General features: G+C 38.3%; 1 protein-coding gene across 1 annotated transcript in view; it reads left to right on the forward strand.

Annotated features, from left to right (window-relative positions):
* LOC104076150 (hemicentin-1-like) overlaps nt 1-21,607 on the forward strand; it is a gene marked incomplete at both ends in the record, with an annotated part of 142,926 nt that overhangs the window by 31,993 nt on the left and 89,326 nt on the right. Inside the window, 5 exons of the mRNA XM_009576914.1 lie at nt 892-962; nt 5,169-5,327; nt 5,757-5,879; nt 19,246-19,417; nt 21,143-21,249. Of these exons, the coding sequence (XP_009575209.1) occupies nt 892-962; nt 5,169-5,327; nt 5,757-5,879; nt 19,246-19,417; nt 21,143-21,249 (632 nt within the window). The remainder of the gene's footprint in view (nt 1-891; nt 963-5,168; nt 5,328-5,756; nt 5,880-19,245; nt 19,418-21,142; nt 21,250-21,607) is intronic.

A 21,607-nucleotide genomic window follows, 5' to 3' on the forward strand; every position in this document is an offset into this window, starting at 1 on the left:
GGACAGAGTAGGAATGCCTGCCCAGGACAGGGAAAGAATGAAGTGCATGAGTGCCAGGACAGATTAAGGTAAACTGTCAGGAAATCACAGCTGTAGGAAAACAGCTGGTTAGAATCACATTTGATACCAATTAGGAAGGCAGTTGTTGAAGGGGCAGAGGGAGGCTTGTGGTACAGCTAGTGTGATTGGGAAATGCTCAAATATGTGCTGCTGTTACTCACACACCCCAGTCCACAGCCCAGTCGACTTCAATTTGATGTCCTGCTGTTTCGCAGTGTACAAAGACATGGCAAACACCACGAATAAAGCTGATTCTGCTTCAGTTCTTCCTGGCAACTGCTGCTAGATACGCTGAGGTTGGACACTGGGCTCACACCGGGCTTTTCCAGCTAGAGGGTACATATTCCGTCAGGCAAAAGATGTGGTGCTTTTTTTTTTTTTTTAAACATCAGTCAGTGAAGCTAGTATGTGTATTCTGTTCAGAGAGGCCTCTCCTTCACATTTTCCTATACAACTGTTTCTGGAAAAATACGTTATTTTTTGGTGCAGCCACATCTGTTTTGGGGATTTCTGTTCCCTTCTGATTACTAAGAGCAATTAAATGATTGGTCAAAATCAAATGTGAAAGAAACACAACACAGAATGCTTTATGTGCCTACAAATGTTTAAGACACCTAGAAGTTGGTAATACTGGAATGATATTGGAGTTACTAGATTTGGACTCATAGATTTCAGTGCTGGGTATATAATTTGCAATTATTCCTTTCTGTTAAATGCTTTTAGTTTGTTTTTCACTACCAGATTTTTAGGAGTCTGAAACAGCTCTTCACTTGAAGTCATCTTTTGATAACTTTGTGTTTTCCTCATGTTTTCCAATTTCTTTCATCCTAGAAATTGGTCCAGTGACAATAACCACAGATCCCAAGAAATTTCAATTTGAACTCAGGGAACTGTATGTTCAGGTGAGTAACTTGTTCATTCGTTCTCTGTGTGGTTCTAGCAAAGGACCTCTTTCCTCCCTCTAATCTTTCCTCTCATGTTGATGTTTCTGCTACAATGCTTCATCAGGATGAAGGCCATTTATCTCTGTCACTTTACCTGCACAAACTGTCATCCTCCTTTTCTCTGGTCATCTTAATTCATGATTACGATTAATTACTTTGCCTTAATTTACATCATTGTATGGGGACTCAGTTCAATAACACAAGAAAGAATAGTTAGATAATGCTAACATTTATTTTGCATTTTAATTAGCCCTGCCACTTGTTCACAGACACTTTTGTGAACTGTTTTACTGTGTTCTGGAACTTGCTTCACATGAAAACCCTTCGTTAGCTTTAACTAATTTACGAACAAAAGGGACTGTAAGACCCATCAAGTACGACTTAGGTACTGCCTTCACTGCCATGCCTTAGGTAGCACCTACTGATTCAAAAGCATCAGGTTGACTGGGGTACTTTTCTCTTATGCAAACCCTGTGAATTGCTTCCACTGTGCTCAGGAGACAAGTGGCAGTTTTTGAGCAAGCACACCAGCGTGTGTCCCTTGGTGGAGTTTCCCTGGGTGAGAATGAACCACAAATGACATCTGGATTGGGTGATCGAAGGAAAGAGAAGTATTGGAATGGAGTTACCCTTGCTGAAAGAAAATATGATCCTATTGTCTTGTCTTTTAATCAAGCAAAATGCTTCTGACCTGTGGAGAACCGTGCCGGAGTTAGTAGTGCCAGACAGACTCTCCCTTAGAAACTGGCACATGGTGTAATCCCTGTAATAGAAGATTGTTTGAAAGCCGATAGTGTTAGTTTGGGAAGAGTTAAGTGGTTTAAAAGTTGGCAGAAAGATTGAATTTCAGAGAAAACAATAGTAAATTTTCAAGGAGGCAGAAAATGCCAGCTATTATGCTTTTTTCCTTCATAGGGAAATTTAAACTGTAAAGATCCTTCCAATTTTTGTTTTCTAAATAGCTATATTGGAAAATAATTGCAGCTATTTCTAAAAGGTATATGATTTAGATGAAGCTTTTAGGAATTTAAAACTCTTCATTTACAAGCAAGTTGTCTAAAAGTTACTAATGAATTTAAGATTTCTTTCTTTAATCCTGATTGATTGCATATTTCGTAATTACTTTCAAGATGTGCTCATTCAGCTAAATTAAGACTTTCACTGACTTGCATTCATTCATTATATTGGTGAAGGGCCAAAACATAAATTAAAAAAGTGATTAGAACAGGACTGATAGGTTACCTTGCAGTAGTTCTCCCAGAAAATGTGAACTCTTCCTACATGTTTGTTATTAGTATTTTTCCTAGAAAGACAGTTAAAAGATGCAAGAATGAATATTGTGGAGGTAGGGGAAATTTTAAGGTAGGTTCATTTTGAAAAAGGGTGTAGAGCAAATATTCTCATTAATGAACAAAGCTAAAATTAAGGTGAAGATAAATTTTTTTAAGGAGTCTTATGTGTAAAACATATTAGGTCAAAATATGCTCTCCAGGAATACTGCAAAACTTGTCCTCCCTGGACATCAGGATAAGCCCAGCTCTTGTTTTCCAACAACATTCATCTAGTCACAGAATGATTGGGGGGTCTGTACGCGATGTTAGAAATAGGCTTTTGGCTGGCATTTAACATCAGGTAAAAATTAGTCTGTATACGTTTCCCTGAAGAAACTAGGCCCTGTTCCTTTTACATTCAAAGTGATAAAGGAAGTATTCCTTTGACACCTCATAAGTTGATCCTATTTTGCCTGTGTTTCATCTGTAATTAACTGTGAATCATTCTTATGGACAGCATGGCAATAAGTTGTACTGGGGCAGCAATGGCTTCTTGGTGCCTTTTTTTTTTTAAGAGTTAGCCAGATTTTTTGTGTATTCTCGTATTAAATACGGTTTTCACAATGGATACTTATTTGCATAAGCAATATGCTTAAATCTTGTCTATATGAAAATCTTTTAAAGTATATTGGGTTGACGGTTGGACTCAATGATCTTAGAGGTCTTTTCCAACCTTAATGATTCTATGATTCTATATTCACATAGTTTGAGTGTTACATGATCCTAAGATACAGCTGCTGAAACACTTGCATCAAGTCATGAAAAGGCCTTATTTCAGCATTTCTCAGTGGAAAAATGACAACTTACTTAATGAAAATAGTCGTCTTTAAGAGTTGTTGATAACACTTTTTAAATCAGATACTAAATTTATCCTTTTGTAAGTGGGTACAATACCATTTAAGTAAATAGTTTTACAGATATTAATTTTAGACATAAGAAATGTGAATAGTACAGATGAGCTGAGCTAACAACCTAAATTTCTGTGTGCCTGTCCAAGCTGAATGGAAAATGAGACTTGCTGGGCTTTACTCACCCCTGTCTTTCTAGAAAACTTCACAAGGTAATTGTAACCATACTTAATTGCAATTTGGAGAGAAAGGCAGGAAACATTTAAAGGAAAATTTTCTTCTTTTTTTTTTTTTAAGAAAGCTAATACATTTTTGTTTTGTAGTTCTACCTAGCTGCCTTTTGAGAATATCCTTCTTCTACATTATGAGAATAAAAAAGCTGATGCTTGTTCTCGGAATAACCACTTAGCTCAGCAGTGCTTTTCCTATTATATGTAGAAAATAGATGCTGCCATATATAATATTACATGAGACAATAATCTAGTAGACTTGAAGTGGGAATAGAGATTTTCTTATTCTAACTAGGTGTCTGTAGAAATTAGCTATTATTTTGACTTGGTCTACAAATTAAAGCTTTATGTGGGAGAGTCTTTTGCTGAAGATGACATTCATTTTGCAAGAGCAGGAAAGAAATAACTTGGATATACTGATCTATCCCATAGGATTGTATGAGCATTGCCAAGATAAAATTCTGAAATGTATCAAAGAGTTTTTGGAGAATTCTCTCTTGAATTTCAGGCAGTTTGGAGTCTACCACTTGCTTTTCCCATAAAAGTAAGACTACATTTAGAAAGGACTAACTTATAAAAAGAAAAACGGCGAAGTACCTATTCTTTAACATAGGTGGGAAATCTATTGATATTCTTGCTTTGAAATGGGATTAAAGATACTGATAGATTAAAAATTGTTACTGACATGAACATTTCATTGAGGACAGATGGAATTCTTAAGGGCTGGGGGACTGTGGGAGGCAAGGGTTTATGTATCTGTGTGAATGTTTAACCTCAAACCATAATTTCTGATGGCATCTCAAGAATTAAAAATAAATGCAACAGTTGCATTATCTTTTTTCTTCTTCCTTCCCAGCATGTGGAGATTTGTATATAAGTATGTGTGAAGGCATGTTGATTGTAGAAATAAAAGCAGTAACTTTTATATTTGATCTTGAAAATGCAGAGATCTGTTGCTGTTTACAGGGGCAGGTTTTACAGTTCTTATTCAGCTCTTTGGAAAGTGCTGTCTTCAATATGCCAAGTTAACTTTTATGTAAGTTAAAGTGAACTTTTATTTAAACAGTATTTTCCTCTAATTCTTAATTTAGGAAAAGAAACTGATCCTTTCATATAAATAAAGTCATACTTGGAAGCATTTTGATTAAACACAGGGTCTGAAAAATCTCCAGCTGCCTACTTAGCAACACAGGTCACTGGGAACACATCACCTGTGTCCCCTCTGCTGAGCTCCCTGCACTGGCTGCCCTGCAGTGTGAAGTCTAGGTCAAGTTCTTGCTGTTCTGGTATCTAAAGGTCCTCCTGGAGCTCAGCGCTGCTTGGCTGAGATCATTTCCCATCTGCGTCTCTGACCATGACCTCCCATGACTGCTGCATACTACCGGAGCAATTAAATTGTCAGCCAGTAAGGGAGCGTGTGAGTATAGGAAACGGAGCTGTCACAAGAGCTGGAGCTAAACAAAACATGGTACTCCCAGAAAAGATAAGAGTGACCACGAGACCAGCCATTTTCAGGGCTAACCACAACCCTTCCTTTGACTTTATTTTCCCTGAGGAATTGTTACAGCTGTTGCTTGTGAATGTGAGTCTGTGACAGCACTCTGCAGAAACCGTACAATGCTTAGGATAAAAAAAGTCAATAAATTATTAGAAGCTGAGAAAGTATCTGTCTTGAATGTCCCAAAAGAAAGTAACTTATCTGGTATGTTCTTTTTTCTTAGAAAAATCCTTTGTTTTTCTTCTAATTGTGAACAGGGTGGTGGAGACTGTCCAGAGATGAGCATCGGGGCAATAAAGATCGCTCTAGAAATTTCTCTTCCTGGTTCTTTCATCTATGTATTTACTGATGCACGATCCAAAGATTATAGACTTACCCATGAAGTACTTCAACTCATTCAACAGAAGCAATCACAGGTACAGAGGGGATTTACATTCTGAGCTGGTTTATGTATTTAATGCCCTTTTTTCTCAATATTGAAGGGTAAAATTAGTCGGTGTTGTGAATTAAATAGAGCAAGTGAACCTTCTGCCAGCATACGTATGCTTGGTCAGCTTACCAGTTATGTGGATGTTTTTATATTGTTCTGAAATAAGTATTCTGTGAAGTACCAGTGCTGATAGATGAGTATCACTCCTATAGTGATTCTTGTCTGTTCCTTTTCTTCTTCATTGCCTTTTCCATCGGTAGTGAGTGCAATATGGCTGTCTGTCATGCAAAGTAATATGAACCCATGCCAAGTGATACAATTCTTTTGTTGTCATGCCTTAATGCTGTCTTTGCAATGTTTTCCTAAAGTTTGCACCATGTGCCAAATGATTTTAAATTTTTTGTTTTAAATATAGGTAGTATTTGTACTGACTGGAGACTGTGATGACAGGAATCATATTGGTTACAAGGTCTATGAAGAAATTGCCTCAACGAGTTCTGGTCAAGTTTTTCACTTGGACAAAAAACAAGTTAATGAGGTAATTTTGCTCGAATTCTGCTACATACAGAGAAAACAAGGCAGGGGCTTATACTCTAAATCTTCAAGTGACCTGATCGTGGGTTAGGGAGGATTAGGGGAATTTCTAAATGTTCTACCATTGGTATGTGGACTCTGTTCCACCTTTCCCTTCCTTCTTTTTCCATCTGCTATATTAGGATGCAATTCTGCGTATTTTGTTTATGTTAGGGAAGTGTGAACTGCCATATTTTCTTTTTCCATCTGCTATATCAGGATGCAATTCTGCGTATTTTATTTATGTTAGGGAAGTGTGAACTGCCATATCTAAACAGAACCTCACCAGCTTCCCTCTACCTGTGCCAGAAGGCTTCCAGGAGGAGAGCCTTTAAAGGAAGGAGCAGTTCTGAGTAGCCCAGTGGCTTTACTACTCTGAGAGTGCAGCATCAGCTTTAAATGAGCGTTTTGTTAGCAAGCAAAGGATTGCTAATAAGCCTGGAAAAAGATTGTTCCTCACATTATGGACAGATAGGTGTGAGCTAGGAGGTTTCCGTTGTTCACAAAGTAGATGTGGTAAGTTTTTAACGGAGGTTATTGTTTCAATACTCTTGACAGCTCTGCTGACTTACCAGTAATTGTGATTGCCAACCCACAGCCTTGGATGACTATTTTCTTTGAAAACGCCATTACGTCTTAGGCAGAAATGAAATTTCAATAGTGCATGAAAAAATAATTTGGAGAGAGATGAAATCACATGTTAGTTATCTGGGAAGCTGGAATTGTTTATAAATGTTGTAAACATTTTCCTTCGACTTCCTGGTATAGGCAATAACTAGATGAGTTTTTTTAATAAAAATTTACTTCAGTTTGTTCCTTTTTCTTTCTTTCCTATGATTTGGACAGTGACAAACGTTGGAGATACATTGCAGTTTTCTACTGTTGTTGCCTAGAAAAATTGAAGTTCTTATTGGGGTTGTTATAAGATATTGGCAATGATGTGAAGGTGATCAAAAGGAGGAACTTCCCAGAGCATTTATCTTCCAAAAGTTAGACAGGTTAAAAGTCAGAGGAAGAGAAATTAGCTTTTGGGACTGTGCAGTTCCTGACCTACATTTTGCAATTATTTGTGTATGAAGGGTATGAGCTTCTCTCTGTGAGAGTCCATGGAATCCTTTTTTACAAAAGGGATTATGATACTGCCAATGGGAAATGCTCTTTGCCAGGGCTGAAGTTTTAGGATAAAGTTTTTGTTTGCTTGTTTTGTTTTTGTTTTCTTCTGGTTTTGGGAGGCAGAAGTGAGCAGAAAGAGCAACTTGTAGGTGCTAGGCAACACCATGTTCTTAAGTGGAGCTGGTATGCACTGTTCTGTCGGCTGTCTGCCTCTGCTTTCTGAACTTCTTGGCACTTTCCCATTTCTAAGAACACCAGCTTCTGCTTGAATAGTTACTCTCTCTTTGAATTTTGAGTAAGGTTTTAAGCAGGGAGTTTCAGTAGCCACTGTCACCTCCTTCCTGCTTCATCTTGGCATTTCCTTTGAGCAAATAATGGGCTCCTCATCTGTGGGCTAGACAGCCCATGGCCTGCACAAGAGCCAGAGGTTGATATCAACCAATGATGACATCAGTAGGTGCTATTCTTGCAGAGGTTTTTTTGGGGGGGAGAGAAGAGTATGCTGCTTTATATAATTGCATGTCCTTTCAGTGGCCATAGGCTGTAAGAGATCGCCTAGGTAAAAAAACCACTCTACATCACTTTCAGAAGTCTTCCACAATAACTGTGGACAACTTCTATTAAAACCAAAACCGAAAGACTCTGAAATAACTTTAGTGATCACTGATCTTACATAAAGCTGTGTCTGGGCTAATGGACTGTGAAAATGAGTTTACCAAAACGCTGTCATCCCAAATAAAACCTTCACTGCAGATTTCAGTTCTGGATCAGAAATCCTGTTTTCAAGGAGCGTATCCACCAATGGGTGGATGTAAATGAACAGGAGATGTGGTAGTAATCTGCGTCAGCTGTTTATGGTATATCCTTCAGGCAAGATTCAACAGAAATAAAACTTGTCCTCCTTTTTATCTGAGTAGTCAATGATGTGTAAAGAATAAAGTTTATAAATGCTAAAACATATTCACTGTTTTGGGCCTAGAGACAGCTAATGCTGAATTGTAGATTAGGAAAGAGCTACAGAGTCACTGACCGTGAATACTCTGCCAAACTAATGTCTTGTTTTGTTAAAACACTTTTGATTGTTCTAGCCCCAAAAAACCCAAACAAAGCTATTTTTAGCATGTAAAGTTTCAAACCATTACTGTCATGCCCTTTGTGCATTAGGTGGAGAATGAAGCAATAAGCTAGCTACAAGGAAACACAACAAAACAATACTTGATACTTATCCAATGCTTGTGTTATCGAGGAGACTAAGAAAACTTACTGCCTTTTTTCACTTCTGGAAAAAGATGTTATGATCTCAAATACTGCAATTAACTTGGTCTAAATTATTGTCCATTGACAAAGTTGTGTTGGGTTCAGTGCAGCAAAGCATGAAATATATAAGCCACTTACTTGCTGCATGAAGCTCTTCTAACAAAATGAGAGGAAGGTCATATTTTGACACATTTGCCATAGTTTCTGTGCATTAGATTAATAAGAATATTCTTAAAGTCCAAAGCACAAGTTTTGTTGTTCTTTTCTAAAATTCTTCTAGATCTTTCCTTAATTTGGGGTATCGGGTGTACCATCATCTCCAGAGATAACTCTGTATGCAGAAACCATGACAGGTTTATAATAGTAAGAGACCAAATATGTTTTCATCATATTTGGTAAAATTTGATGAATTATCTGATTACAGGTCTGTGAAGGAGGAAAAGTATTTCGTGATCAGTCCTTAAAAGGGAGAGGTTTACTATTCAAATTTTGGTTTTGAAGTTCTACTTCTATTAACAACTTGTGAATACTACTGTACTTAACCACAAATTGCAGTCTTCAGGTTGAAGTTTTTCAAACTGGTCTCTAGTTTTGAGATTTTTATCTTACTGAGTCAGTTCTAAAATGAATGTCCTTCTGTCCAAAAGAATGGTAGCATTCTCATTTTGTCTCCAGTGTCTTGGAAAGATTATTATGCTTGTTTTATCAATGCATTTAAGTCCTGACCTTGAAAGGTTTCCTTAGGGTGAGGTTCCGTGGCTGCTTTCGTAGGCTCAGGGCTTAATGCATGATTTTGAGCAATTGTTGCAATTTAAGTATCCATCAATCCAATCCATCAATCATGGGTAAATTCTCCTATTAAGAACAAATTCTATATTTTCATAACCGTATCCAATTTTATTCGTATCTTTCCAGAAGGTACTAATTTTGACTTGAACTGAAGTTATGTTACACCACACTTATTCCCCTCATAATGGATTACTGTAAGGAAATTCCTGTAAGTTGCTCTGATGCCCAAAGGTTTGTACTGATGCCAGAACTGATGTTAAGATGAACAGTGATGATCAGCAGATCATCACTGAATTTGGTGCAGCTTAAAAATAGTGGAGATTAATTAGTCATTGGTGGTTCAGATCACGCCTCCAGGTCATTTTGATTGATTGTGGTAAAAATGAGTCATTACTGTGTCTGATGAATTGGACTGATCAGTATGGCTAAAGCTGGGAGCTCACAAGAACTGAGCTAATGAGTAGTAGTTTTCCATTTCTTTTAGTATTGAAACACTTGATTTATCTTACTCCTGTAAAAAGGGAAAATTTTCCCTAGGCTGCTTAAAAATACAGCTTTCTTACTGATTTTTAAAATAAGTAGAAGTGGATGTTCCATGTACAGTTCCATTGATGGGAGGAGAACTGAGAATACTGTGAAGGAGACTGGAGACATGGCGTTGACTTTGGTGGAAAAAGGGGGTGGTGTTGAGTATCTTGAAAGGTGGATGAGACTAGATTGAAGAAAAAAAAAAGAAAAAAGGAGTTTGGAATTTGGGTGAGAAGCCTGTGAATAAAAGCGATGATGTGAATGAGAGAAGATTGGGAAGGGGACTGAAGACAGGGATAGGACAAGACTGGTAACAGAACATGTTAAAAGGAATGGCGCAAAAAGGGTCATTCTTGTGGGGAAGGTGCAGAAGGTTCATGTCTGTAAGGTCATGTGGACCTGGAATGGAATCCAGTATTCTTCACACTCGTGAATGCTTTGCTGTGAACAGAAGTCTCTAAAACCTATACTGGAAAAGCATCCTATTTCTCCTGGCTGTTAGTCCTTACAGAGGATGGCAACCTAGGAGTTACGCCTACACGGCTCGGATTAGTGTTAAAGGTCTGTCGTGTGTATGAACCAAGCGTATGTTTGGATGATGCAATATGAGGAAGCAACTTTAAATTTTGTTTTGCTTTGTTAAAAATGTAAAAGGCCCCTCCACTGCTTTACAAGAAGAACATGAAGGTGACAAATTCAAAAGCTCAAAATTACAGGTTAGAATTAAGGTTTCTTGCGTAGCCCTGCTTCTCTTTTCTTTCCGTCCCAAACAGTCAGTATGCATTTTCATAGAAGAAGAAGGAATGGTTTCATGGCAGAGACAGCTGCCTTGGCGAGTCTGCTTCTCGCCTTCTCTTCTCTTTCCGTCCCAGTCAGTATGCATTTTCATAGAAGAAGAAGGAATGGTTTCATGGCAGAGACAGCTGCCTTGGCGAGTGTGCTTCTACTCTGAAGATATGTATTGTACAGTGAATGCCAAACGAGGAAGGGAAAAAAATATAGTTACAGTTGTCCTTTCTCTGTTTTATATAGAACTTGGATTCTATGGAAAAAAACAGACTGTGGTCATGTACATAAGGACTGTCATAAAGCAACTGCAAAAGGGTGTTTTAAAGACAGTTGAAAGCAGGCAGGCTTAAATTTTGTGCTTCCTAACTTTGAAGAGCTTGAGATTCAACAGTAATAAGCTTTTCAGTCCTGTGTTTTTTATACATGTAATTATAGTTATATGTATAATTTCTGATTTATTTTCATAGTATAATTTTCACATGCACTCAGTCATATTTTTAGACGTACATTTAAAAGCATTATTAGAATATTTTTCTCTTTGGGTGGAAATATGAACCTACATATACTTAAGCAATGAAACAGTTAACTTCGAATCCTGTTGCTTTGACTGTTTGAGAAATATTCTTGAGACCCAGAATAAACAAATGGGAATAGAGACCATGCTCCATAGATTTTCCAGGTTTCAGTATGCATTCCAAGAAATGACCTGACAGCAGGGCAGGTTGCAAGAGCAAATTCTCTGGAGAAGTGTTATAAATTATTTCTGTATTTGCCCTTCCCCCTCTAATAATATTAATCAAGTCACATTTTGGCAGAACAACAAAAGCTGCTTTTGTTTTGGGGGCTTTTTGTAGGGGTCCCAAAGGAAAAAAAGAAATCTACTTCCAAACCAGTGTTACAGCAGTATTGCAAACCTCTTCGGAATGACAGGGTTGGGAAATGGATCTCCCAGAATTGCCTATTGAACTTTAGGGAAAAATTTAACTATACAAGCAAGTTACTGCCAGACTCAAGACAGCGGGGTCATTCTGTTGCCTTCCATTTTCATTTTTGAACTTAAACTCTCAAAAACTGAAGTCAGGTTCCACCCTGAATTTAAGACCCTTCTACTTCTGATGTATACTTGGCTTAAAAACAAAGGTGTTCTTGCTTTCTTTTTTCTGAAATGGTGGTTACACAACATAATTATTCCCTGGGATGATGCATTTTATTTTAAGGGCAAATTCTGCTATAAGAGAACTCCAAAGTAGCCTCAGGGTCATCAGCCAGCCTGCATATGATTTATAAACTGGAATTTTAGCTAAGGTTTACAGCAGTTGCTGTAGTATCTAAGTACTTCATTGCTGTATCTGTTTGCATAACATTCCTGTGAGATAGAGTTGTATTATTGTTCCCCTTTTGATGAAGGAGCATAAAGAGATTAAGGTGGTGTAGCTAACGAGACAGCTTGGTAGTTACGCAAAGTAATTGCACAAACTAAAAATACAAGAATGAGGACAGAACCCTTGTCAACTTAGTCAATGTACAATTATAGGAACCAGAGGGTCTAAAAATCATGCTTTGTATAACTAGATCAATATGTATTTATATAAGGAAATATATTTCCATATGCCTAAGGTCAGACATTGTTAGTGTAACGTGTGCTTGAGAGCCCATGCCTAATGTTCAGTCTTGGTTGGACCTCCCTGAAGATCTTGAGCGAGCCCCACTTTACTTTGCATTCACAATAGGTCAAAATATAAAACGTGTATGCCTGCTCTTCGGAAATATTAGACATTTTTGTAGCCCTACTTATTTTTGTTTCATAGATTTTTAGAAGTGGAAGAAGATGCAAACTCTTAATAAGTTGTTTTTTTTTTTTTTTTTTTTAATGTAACAAATGGTAGAAGCCACAGATGTAGGAGGTGCTTCTTTTAGAATCGTGGCAGTGATTTGTATTCATATCCTTATCTGACTGCCTAGCTGTTGGAATGAAAGGCCAAACTCCCGTTAAAGGTATACCGGGTGGAAGAGTTTAGTTCACTATCTCCTTTGGAAAAATCCATGCTGACTGGTCCCTGTCTTGTTCTGCTTCATGTGCCCAGAACGGTGACAGAATTAAGTGTGTGTCATTAATACTAAAAGATAATCGGAACCAGAAGAACCTCATGGTGTTCTTCAAGAGCAGATAAATGTTCTCTGTATTCTGTAAGATACACAGATGGAAACCTAGTATCCTTGAAATTCATGTTATACATCTGAGATGAAAGTATGTCAATACTTGTCTTTTCATTTTACATCTGTTCCATTAGATAAATTATCAAACTGTAGCAGATGAGTAAAGGTGTCTAGAAAGCTCTGGAAGACTGTTTTCATTAAGAACAAAAACCAGCTTGGTGAAGATTTAAAAAAGAAAAGTTTGAGCTAAATCTCTGTTTTGGACTCAGATTGGATCTTGGTAAATGTTCAAATATTTTTACATTGCCAGAATTTGTTTTCGTTGCCTGCAAATTATCTAGTTCCAGAAGGGACCACAAAACTTAGCGTGTACTCAGCCATCCAGTTGAAAATTCCCTTAATTTAAACTCAGCTGGTTTAAATTGATCTAAAAACCCAAGACTGAGAGGTTTTTGAAGCTGACATTTTGAAGCCTTCTGAAAGAAAAGGGATGTTAAAAATAGGTTTGGTGTTCGGTTTTTTTTGCTTTCAATGTGTGTTACTGCCTTAAAGAAATAAGATTAAATGCGTTAAGTTCACATTTGTATGCTAACTCAAACCGTAAATTGGTGTAGTGGATTTGGATAGTTTTTTGAATGAACATTCTTATTTGTAAAATGAGTCAAAGATGGGAGCAGAGGGAGGAGAGTAGAGATGGAGGAAAATGTTACCTTCCCTTGGAAAGAGAACATAACTAATTCTCAGTGCTGAGATTTCTTAAAGAATCTAGTGATAGCAATTTTGGTGGTCTTCTGTTATGTCAATATAATTTTTTTTTTTTTTTTATTGTGCACTGGTAGCTGTATGTTAAGTGTTCTGTCTCACAGAGAGAGAGACAGAAGAGAGTCGTGTCTCTCTGTTAAAAAGTAATTTTATTAACAAACTTTCCCAGCTGTACTGGGAAATGCCACAAGGAATCACTTTCAGTATGCAACTCTGGAAATCAATCAAATCATTGTGATTTACAACTTCTGAAATGTGTCATCTTGTGAATGCATACAAACTTATTTCTGTTTTTATGCAGACATCTGGATCTTGTAGTGGTAGTTCACTCTTTAACTCTGACAAAGCAGTGCGGAAGCTAACCCTTTGGACCCATGTTTTCCATTACTAACAGACGCAATCAGACAGCTTAATATGTACCCTTCAGGCTAGAGTTTTGACCTGGTTTGATTGTGTACTGATGAACTATTTAGTGGATTTTACCAGGGAGGCTTAGCTCCCGTTTCTGGTAAGATGTATCCTCACCTTGACGAAAACCAGCCTAGTCACATGCGGTGAGCCCTGTGCTGGATTGTCTCAACAAAGAAACCAAAAGCTAAAGAGTTGGTTCCCTTCCACCCCCAAAAATAGTTTATGCCTGGTCTCTGCAGAACGTGCCCAAGAGATGCTGACTGCTGATTTGAAGAAAGGTGGCTCAGCAGAAGTTGAAACCAGTGTTTTTATGCCAGATATGTTTCTTCTGTCCGAAGACCAGCAACTTTCCTTACAATAATCAGAGTAGCATCACAGTTGCAAGTATACTGGTTGTTTCAGCAACGGAGCTGTGAGGAGTTGGGGTGCAAGGCAGGCTCTTCTTTTCCCAATGCTATTTGAATTGGTGTTGGTATTTTTGTGGCAGAGTGTTGTCTGAGTTGACTTTATGGCTAACTGAAATTACCTTTTTTGTCATTGACAGGGGAAAGGAGTAGAAGAGGATTGGATTCACTTCACTTTCTTTACTGAAAAATTCCTTTTCTAATTTGAAAGTGTTCTTTATTCTTCTCTTAAAGTACACTAGACTGCTGTGCATCATTAAATAACTGTTGCTTGTGTTTCCAGTGGTAGGCTACAAGGTATAATTTACCTTTGAAAGAAAGTGAGCTTTTGGAACAATTTCCACGGCTCAGCTCTCCTATCTGCCAAAAAGCATATCTGGGGCTCATAAAAGTATTTGTTTTGATTAGATTTTTGTTTTGAAATAAATGGTTGCATGCTGGTAAACTTCCCACTGGAGAGCCTTCCCACTTGCCTCCCAAGTTTGTAGAAGTAATGTGGTCCTGCAGTGGCTTGAAGTAAACTATGGTGTATGAAAGCGAGATTTGTTGTAAAGGGAATTAATATGATGTAGTAGACTAAGAGATATAATTAGGAAAAAAAACCCCACAACAAACACCAAAAAAAGGTTTCAAAGCTGGAAGAATGTGTCTTAACTTCTTTTGCTGAAGTTGTGTGCTGTGGGTGTTTGGTGACTGTGGTTTAAGACATTTTCTCCCTCTTTGGGTTGTTTTCAATCCAGATAATTTTAATGATTCTATGACTCTAATGATCTGGCTTGCAACACGACCCCAGAAACAGATAAGTAGGAGCAGTGAACTTTAGGAAGGAGAACAAGCAGTTGAAAGGAGGGAAGAGAGAGGAACTCTTTATGATGGTTTCACCTCAGAAACAATTCCTTCATGTGCCTGTACTCGTGAACTACAACATATAAAAAATGACATCTAAAACCTGAGTACCCCAAGGAAGTAACCAATGGCAAGATGATAACTTGGCTCCAGGTGGATTTTATAATCAGCATGACTGCTGTTAGACATTGCTTTATATCTTTTGGTAAGAGCTGCTGGAATAGTGTCATTGCCAGTAATCTGCTTTCAAGATGCATTTTCCTTGTTGTGGTTGCTGTCAAAGTGCTTTGAGATCACTGGGATCATGTATGCATGTATGCTCTCAATTAGTAATTTTATCATTATAATTCTAACAAACTTAAATCACTCTCATTCAATGCAGAAACGGGTTAGAGCGATCTTGAACAGATATCTTGTGTTGGTTTATACTGTGGAGAGATGGTTTGTAAGCTTTAGTATAGCTTACAGATTGACCTAGGTGGCATTGTGTGTTCTTTCCATCTGTGTTTTCTATTTGACTTATTTTCACTGTGAAATAATGGTTTTAATAGAAAACTGAACAAATTATAGAGAATCTTCTCTCATGAGGCTAGAGTATGAGAGTGAGCTAAGCCACTGAAGGCTTGGATCTTCTAACTCTTTCCAAGCATGAGCAGTAAGCACAGAACTGGTTCAGGAGTGCTGGATGGGTGGGTTGCCATCTCCACCCTGCCGGTTGCTGTGGTTGCTGCTCAGGAAGAAGCACGTTACCTAATTTTTTTTTTTTAAAGTAATTTGGGAATAAGAGTTGTTTCCCCTCATATCTATGTTACATCATATATGCTACAATGTCATTTTACCAAATTTTCAGGTACGTAATATTAACCCTTCTGAGCTTAAGAAGGAATCTTGGGTATAAATACCAATGTGATTCCAATTCTTATATATATTGGCAAAGCTCCTGCAGCAGTGCTTTACCTTGTGACTTGATCTATTTTGCTTAAGTCTCTTGAAAGGAGTTTAAGCAAGACTGGAAAATTCCTTTCTTCTGAAAATTCATATAAAGGTTCATTACATTTTACAATTTGTTTAAAAACTTACCTGTGGAGTTAAGATCCTGGAATTAAATGGAAAGCTTTCCATATACCTGGTACAAAAAAGTGGCATACTCATCTCAATATAATGTGAGTAGAGCAGATTGAAGTTTCTTTTGGAAGCATTTTTGGACCCAAATGTATAATTTCTAAAGGTAAAACTTAAAGCTAGCTGGATCTTTTTGAAGCCTTGTGATTCCTGTTCCAGCATTCAACAGCTCATCTAAAGTAAACAGAGTTGCTGAATAGATGGTGTCACTAGCTATTGCAGAAATCGTATTTCTCTCTTGGGTCACGTTACTTCAGGGGTTTTGAGTAGTATAGTTAGTTTTACTGTGATTTTTGTGCATTCTTTTTAAAGTATGCCTAAGTACCTTGCTTGTGCAGACCCTTGTGTAGAGGGCACGCGACACCGTTGTTACATGGTCAATGCTGTTTCACTTCACGTTGCACTGAGAGCATTCAGTGTGTCTCAGGTGAGGCATTACTAATAGTGGAGGGATAATGATTTATGAAAACATGCCCCCACCATTTCAAATGCTTTTTGGATTATGCCCTTCACTTATTTAAATGTCTTTCACATTTGCACAAAGATGCAAAGATTGCTGGGCATTCATAGCATAAAATATAAGAACAAATACACTTTAATTTAAATCAGGCTGGAATCTAGTTTCTATCACACAGTTATCTCACACCGAAACCTATGGTAAACCCATTTTTTAAATGGAAAAAGTATGCAAATTATGCCCAACAAACCAAGGAAATGAGGCTCTTTTGGGCTGGTGTGTTGAATCGGGTCGTAGAGCTAAGGACTTACTCTTGAGCCCTCCGTTGCTGACGGATGACATGCCCAGGTTAGTTTATTGTTGATTTCCAAGTCTTGTGCACTGACCAGTTGAACTGGCATAATCGAAATCTCCTTTAAAAGATGTTTCTGAATGCAGCCATGGTTAACTGTAACCTAAAATCATGGTTCAATATTACTGTGAATCATTCACAATGTTATATGAAACTGATATTGCTTCAATGGGGTTAGAAAAAAAAAAATGCTGCAGCTCTGTGATGTACAGAGCTGATGTAGTATAATTTATTTTGACAGGCCAGTTGTTTTTTTAGGGGAGGTTGGGTTTTTTGATTGTGGTGGGTTAGCCTTGGCTAGCAGCCGGGCTCCCATTCAGCTGCTCGCTTGCTCCGGGCAGGCGCAGAAAATAGGAGGAATGGGGTGATAAAGCTTCTGGGTCAAGATAAAGACAGGGAGATGGCTTACCAATCACTGTTGAGGGCAAAGCAAACTAGACTTCAGGAAAATTAATTTGTTGCCGATTAAAATAGATATTTAATTACTCACTCAGGTAGTGGGAAACAAAGACAAGTATGAACACCTTTCCTCCCCCTTTTCCCAAGCTCAACTTCACTCCCCCCAGTGCCACAGCGGGATGGGGGTTATGGTCAGTACGTAGGGGTTCCTCTCTGCCGCTCCTTCTGCCTCACACTCTTCCTCTCCTTCACTGTGGTCTTTCCCACGGGCTGCAGTCCTGTCAGGAAAAATCTGCTCTGGTGTGGAGTCCTCCAGGGAAATACCTGCTCCACCCGCTGTCCCCTCAGGCTGCAGGGAGATCTCTGCTCTGGCACCTGCAGCACCGCCTCCCCTCCTTCTCTCGCCTGGGTACTGCAGGGCTGTTTCTCACACTTTTTTCCCCTCACTGCCTAGGCAGCGTTTCGCCCTTTCTTAAATACGTGTACACAGCGGTGCCACCGGCGTGGCTGAGGGGCTCAGCTGTGGCTGCGGTGGGGCTGCTGCAGAACCGGCTGGGACCGGCTGTGTCCGGCATGGGGCGGCCCCTGGTCTCCTCTCACAGAGGCCGCCCCGCTGCCAACACCTTGCCACTGAGACCAAATACGTGGATAAATCGGGTTCTATGAACAAATTTTATAGTAGAGTCATCTGCCTGTGTTATTCTAATTTTATGCTTGGACAAAATAGAATCTCATCTCCTCTTGCCTACCACAAATGTGAGGTAAACCCTGTATGATGTGCTGTGGGAAATCTGGCATCACTTGCATGACCCCACTGCTGTCAGTCGGGGTCAGGTTATTGGTGCTGGGTCATCTGATGGTGCTCAGCTCCAGAGTTAGTAGTAGTTGAAAGAGTGAGGCCCTAGACTCTCTCTGGGTTTTGGCTACCTTTGTTATTTTCCCTTGAAATGGGGGATAACGGAGACCTTGCTTTGCTCTTTTTTTTTTTTTTTTTTCCCTTTAAATTTGATAATCATTAATTGAAAATGTTTAAGGACTATAATTCTGTAAGGCACAAATTTGGTTTTAGTCACAAGAATTTCTCTCCTAAAGCATTGTTCCCCTCTATTCCGACCTGTATGCTGCGCCTAATAGTAATTTGTTTTAAGTGTTTTAAGGAAAAAAATTTGAAAAAGTCCATAGATGGCAATTACTCATTTGGGTGAGGGAATTTTCCTTCTTGCGTCAGGCAATTAATAGTTAGTTGATGACCAGAAATATGCATAGATTTGCATCCCTAATTCCTTTTTAGAAGTGTACATGTGGATGTTGTGTAAAGGTGTATCCAAGTCCTGTTTCTGTACTCCTTTAAACATCATGTTGATCATGTCTTCAGTAGTATCTTCTATTAAAGTTGCATGTCTTTTAAGTATTAATATTTTTAAAAATATATTTGCCCTAATGTGGCAGATAAGGCTTTCACTTCAGAGTTGATAACTGCACTGGTAAGGCAACATAGTTTTGGTCCCTGTTTTTCCAGGCTGTCTGTTTTGTCATATCATGTATATTGATTCTTACATTGAACAGTAGAAGTTGAAGCATAACTTTGCTTTGATGTTGGTGCTTTGTTTCCTGTATATCCCTGGCATGCTGTCTTCTTTTCTTTCTGTATTCCTGTGCTCTTGTGTGTTGAAATCTTGTTTGTGCTGTCTCCAGAATATCTTTGTTGAAATGGATGTGTTGGGTGATTGTATGAGGTAAGACCTGTACCACTGTGTTTGCTCAGGGTGATGTGGTAGCTGTGTGTCATCAGACAATAGGATCATAGATGAAAGTAGTGGTCTTCTATTGTAATGGAAGTTAAAACGGATTCTCTACAAGACAGCAGAGACAGTATTTCAGCAGAAAATATTTCAACAGCAAATACTGTTGACAGTATAATAACAACTGTTATTTTCTCTTCTAGGTGTTGAAATGGGTTGAAGAAGCAGTTCAAGCCTCCAAAGTGCATCTCCTGTCTACAGACCATTTAACCATGGCTGTAAATACTTGGCAGATCCCTTTTGATCCGAGTCTGAAAGAGGTTACGGTGTCCTTAAGTGGTCCTTCACCAGCAATTGAAATTCATGATCCATTAGGTGAAATAGTTTATACCTTCTTTTGTTATAGCAAAAAAAGTGAATAAAAAAGACAAATTGTCTGTACTGTCTCCAATAGGGAAGGCTGTATTTGTGATTCACAAATGTCTGTCACATTTTGAAAACCAGTATCAGGATTTCAGGATATTTTAAAATTTTATTTTGTTTTTAAAATACAGGATCTTTGGATATATGCTCTTCTGATATTTAATTGTTCCCAATGTACCATTTTTTTGGCTCAAAGGAAACTGGAAATCCTCCCTATTCTGACCACTTCATCTCACCTCCATCTACTTTCTTACTGTTTGTCCTTGCATTCTAAATTTCTGGACACTTTTGTTTTTCATGTATTTATGTAGTCACTGAACCATCATTTCGGGGTTATACATGATGGTTGTTTTTTATGTGGTGAAAGGTAAACCAAGGTCTGGATTTTTCAAACTATGACAGCATTCAGGATCAAACCCTGTCTCATTGCCCATCTCTAGCTGAACAGTGTGTGATGGGGAATGCAATGACAGATTTGGATGCTAATTTATAATTGAAGATATTTTGAACAAATCTACTGTTCATTGTTATGTTGATGCCTTAGGAACCTGGAACAGCACTCTAGAAATAAATTCAGATCATACTTTGTATTCTCTGAATGACTTTTTGGCTAAGGATATAGCTTAAGCTTTAGTATCTTGGAAATATTTTATGCACAGGATGGGTTCCCTGCAATATAATCTGGTCTGTCCTCCACTGAGGCTTTCTTCTTTGTTTACAGGAAAGAAATTTGCTCAGTGTCTCTCTTCAAACCATGATAACACACAATCCTGGGTGCAACTGTCAGGCTTAGCTGAAGCTTTGACCCCATCTATATGTTTTCCTTTCTCATAGGTCAGCTCCATGCATCTAAATCCACATAGTTTCACTGAAGTTATCGAGGCATGTCTAATAAGGTCTTAAAAATTGACACTGGGACATTGCATTCTCAACTTCACCGTTCCCTTTAGTGCTCTGAAAGAGCCAGATGTGTTTTTAGTGCTGATGTTACTTCGTAGTCAGCCTTGAGGGAGCAAAATGCCTCTACAGAGAACCAATTCTTGAATCCAACCATCCATATATTTGTATGCACAGGTGTACACATAAAATGTGGTATGGTGCAGTATGAAAGCTTGCACTCTTTTATTGATGTCTAACAGGCTAAATTCCCTGTGAGGATCTCGTATGCATTCCCACCCTTAGTCATGCTAATACCCCTCTGCCAGGAGAACCTGGCTTATCAGCATTTTTACTTGTGGAGTTTATCATGTTTGAAATAGGTTTAGAGGATGGAAGAGTGAGTGGGCTGGCAGCTCGCAGGTAGGTTAGGGTAACTCTGTTCTAAGATCTCCTTTGGAGGAGTTTGCTTCTGTGCTGCCTCCTTTCACTGAGAGCTGAGTGTTTTCTGGGAAGAAGAGAACTTGTTTTGCTTACAGTTTCTGGGTTTCCCACAGCTCTGTATTGTTGCAGGCTGTATTAAATTTCACAAGTGAGTAAAAAGAGTGAAAATAAATGAGCATTTTTAGTATTCTGGCAAAGAATTACAGGAAATTTTGACTATTATAAGTGTCATTGGCTGCTAAGTAGTGAGTAAGTCAAATATCAAAAATACATCAGTACAGAAGAATAATATTGTATTTACTCTGTTTTTTTAGGCAATACTCTATTCAATACTGTATTCACTCCCTGTTTTTTTAGGCAAGCAGATCAGTAAAGGATCAGGACTGAATGAACTGCTAAATATCCACAACTCTGCAAAGGTAGTAAATGTCAAAGATCCAGAGCCTGGAACGTGGACAATTAAGGTAAAGTTTTTGCAGAAATCATGTATGACTTGTCCTATAGCTTACAAGGGCGTTGTATAATGATTTACTATGTTATTTTTAACATAGATATTCACAGATGAGTTTGTGTTATAATAAATGTCCTTCCTGACATATTCTGAAGGCAGTAGTATAAAATTCTTATCAAGATGATAACATATTAAGACATTCCTATCTTAAGTCAAATCCTTAGGTTATCCTATCTTTGCATGGAAAAAGGATGAAGTGAGCACCGAATTTTTGGAGTCTAGCAAGCAGATACTCTGTCTGTAGAGAGCATGGGCACGGAGGGGCTTTGCTGTGCATATTTGGAGGACTGGGAGAAGGAGATGGTATGCAC

This window comes from Fulmarus glacialis, unplaced genomic scaffold, assembly GCF_000690835.1.
Source record: "Fulmarus glacialis isolate BGI_N327 unplaced genomic scaffold, ASM69083v1 scaffold974, whole genome shotgun sequence".
Taxonomy (NCBI): domain Eukaryota; kingdom Metazoa; phylum Chordata; class Aves; order Procellariiformes; family Procellariidae; genus Fulmarus; species Fulmarus glacialis.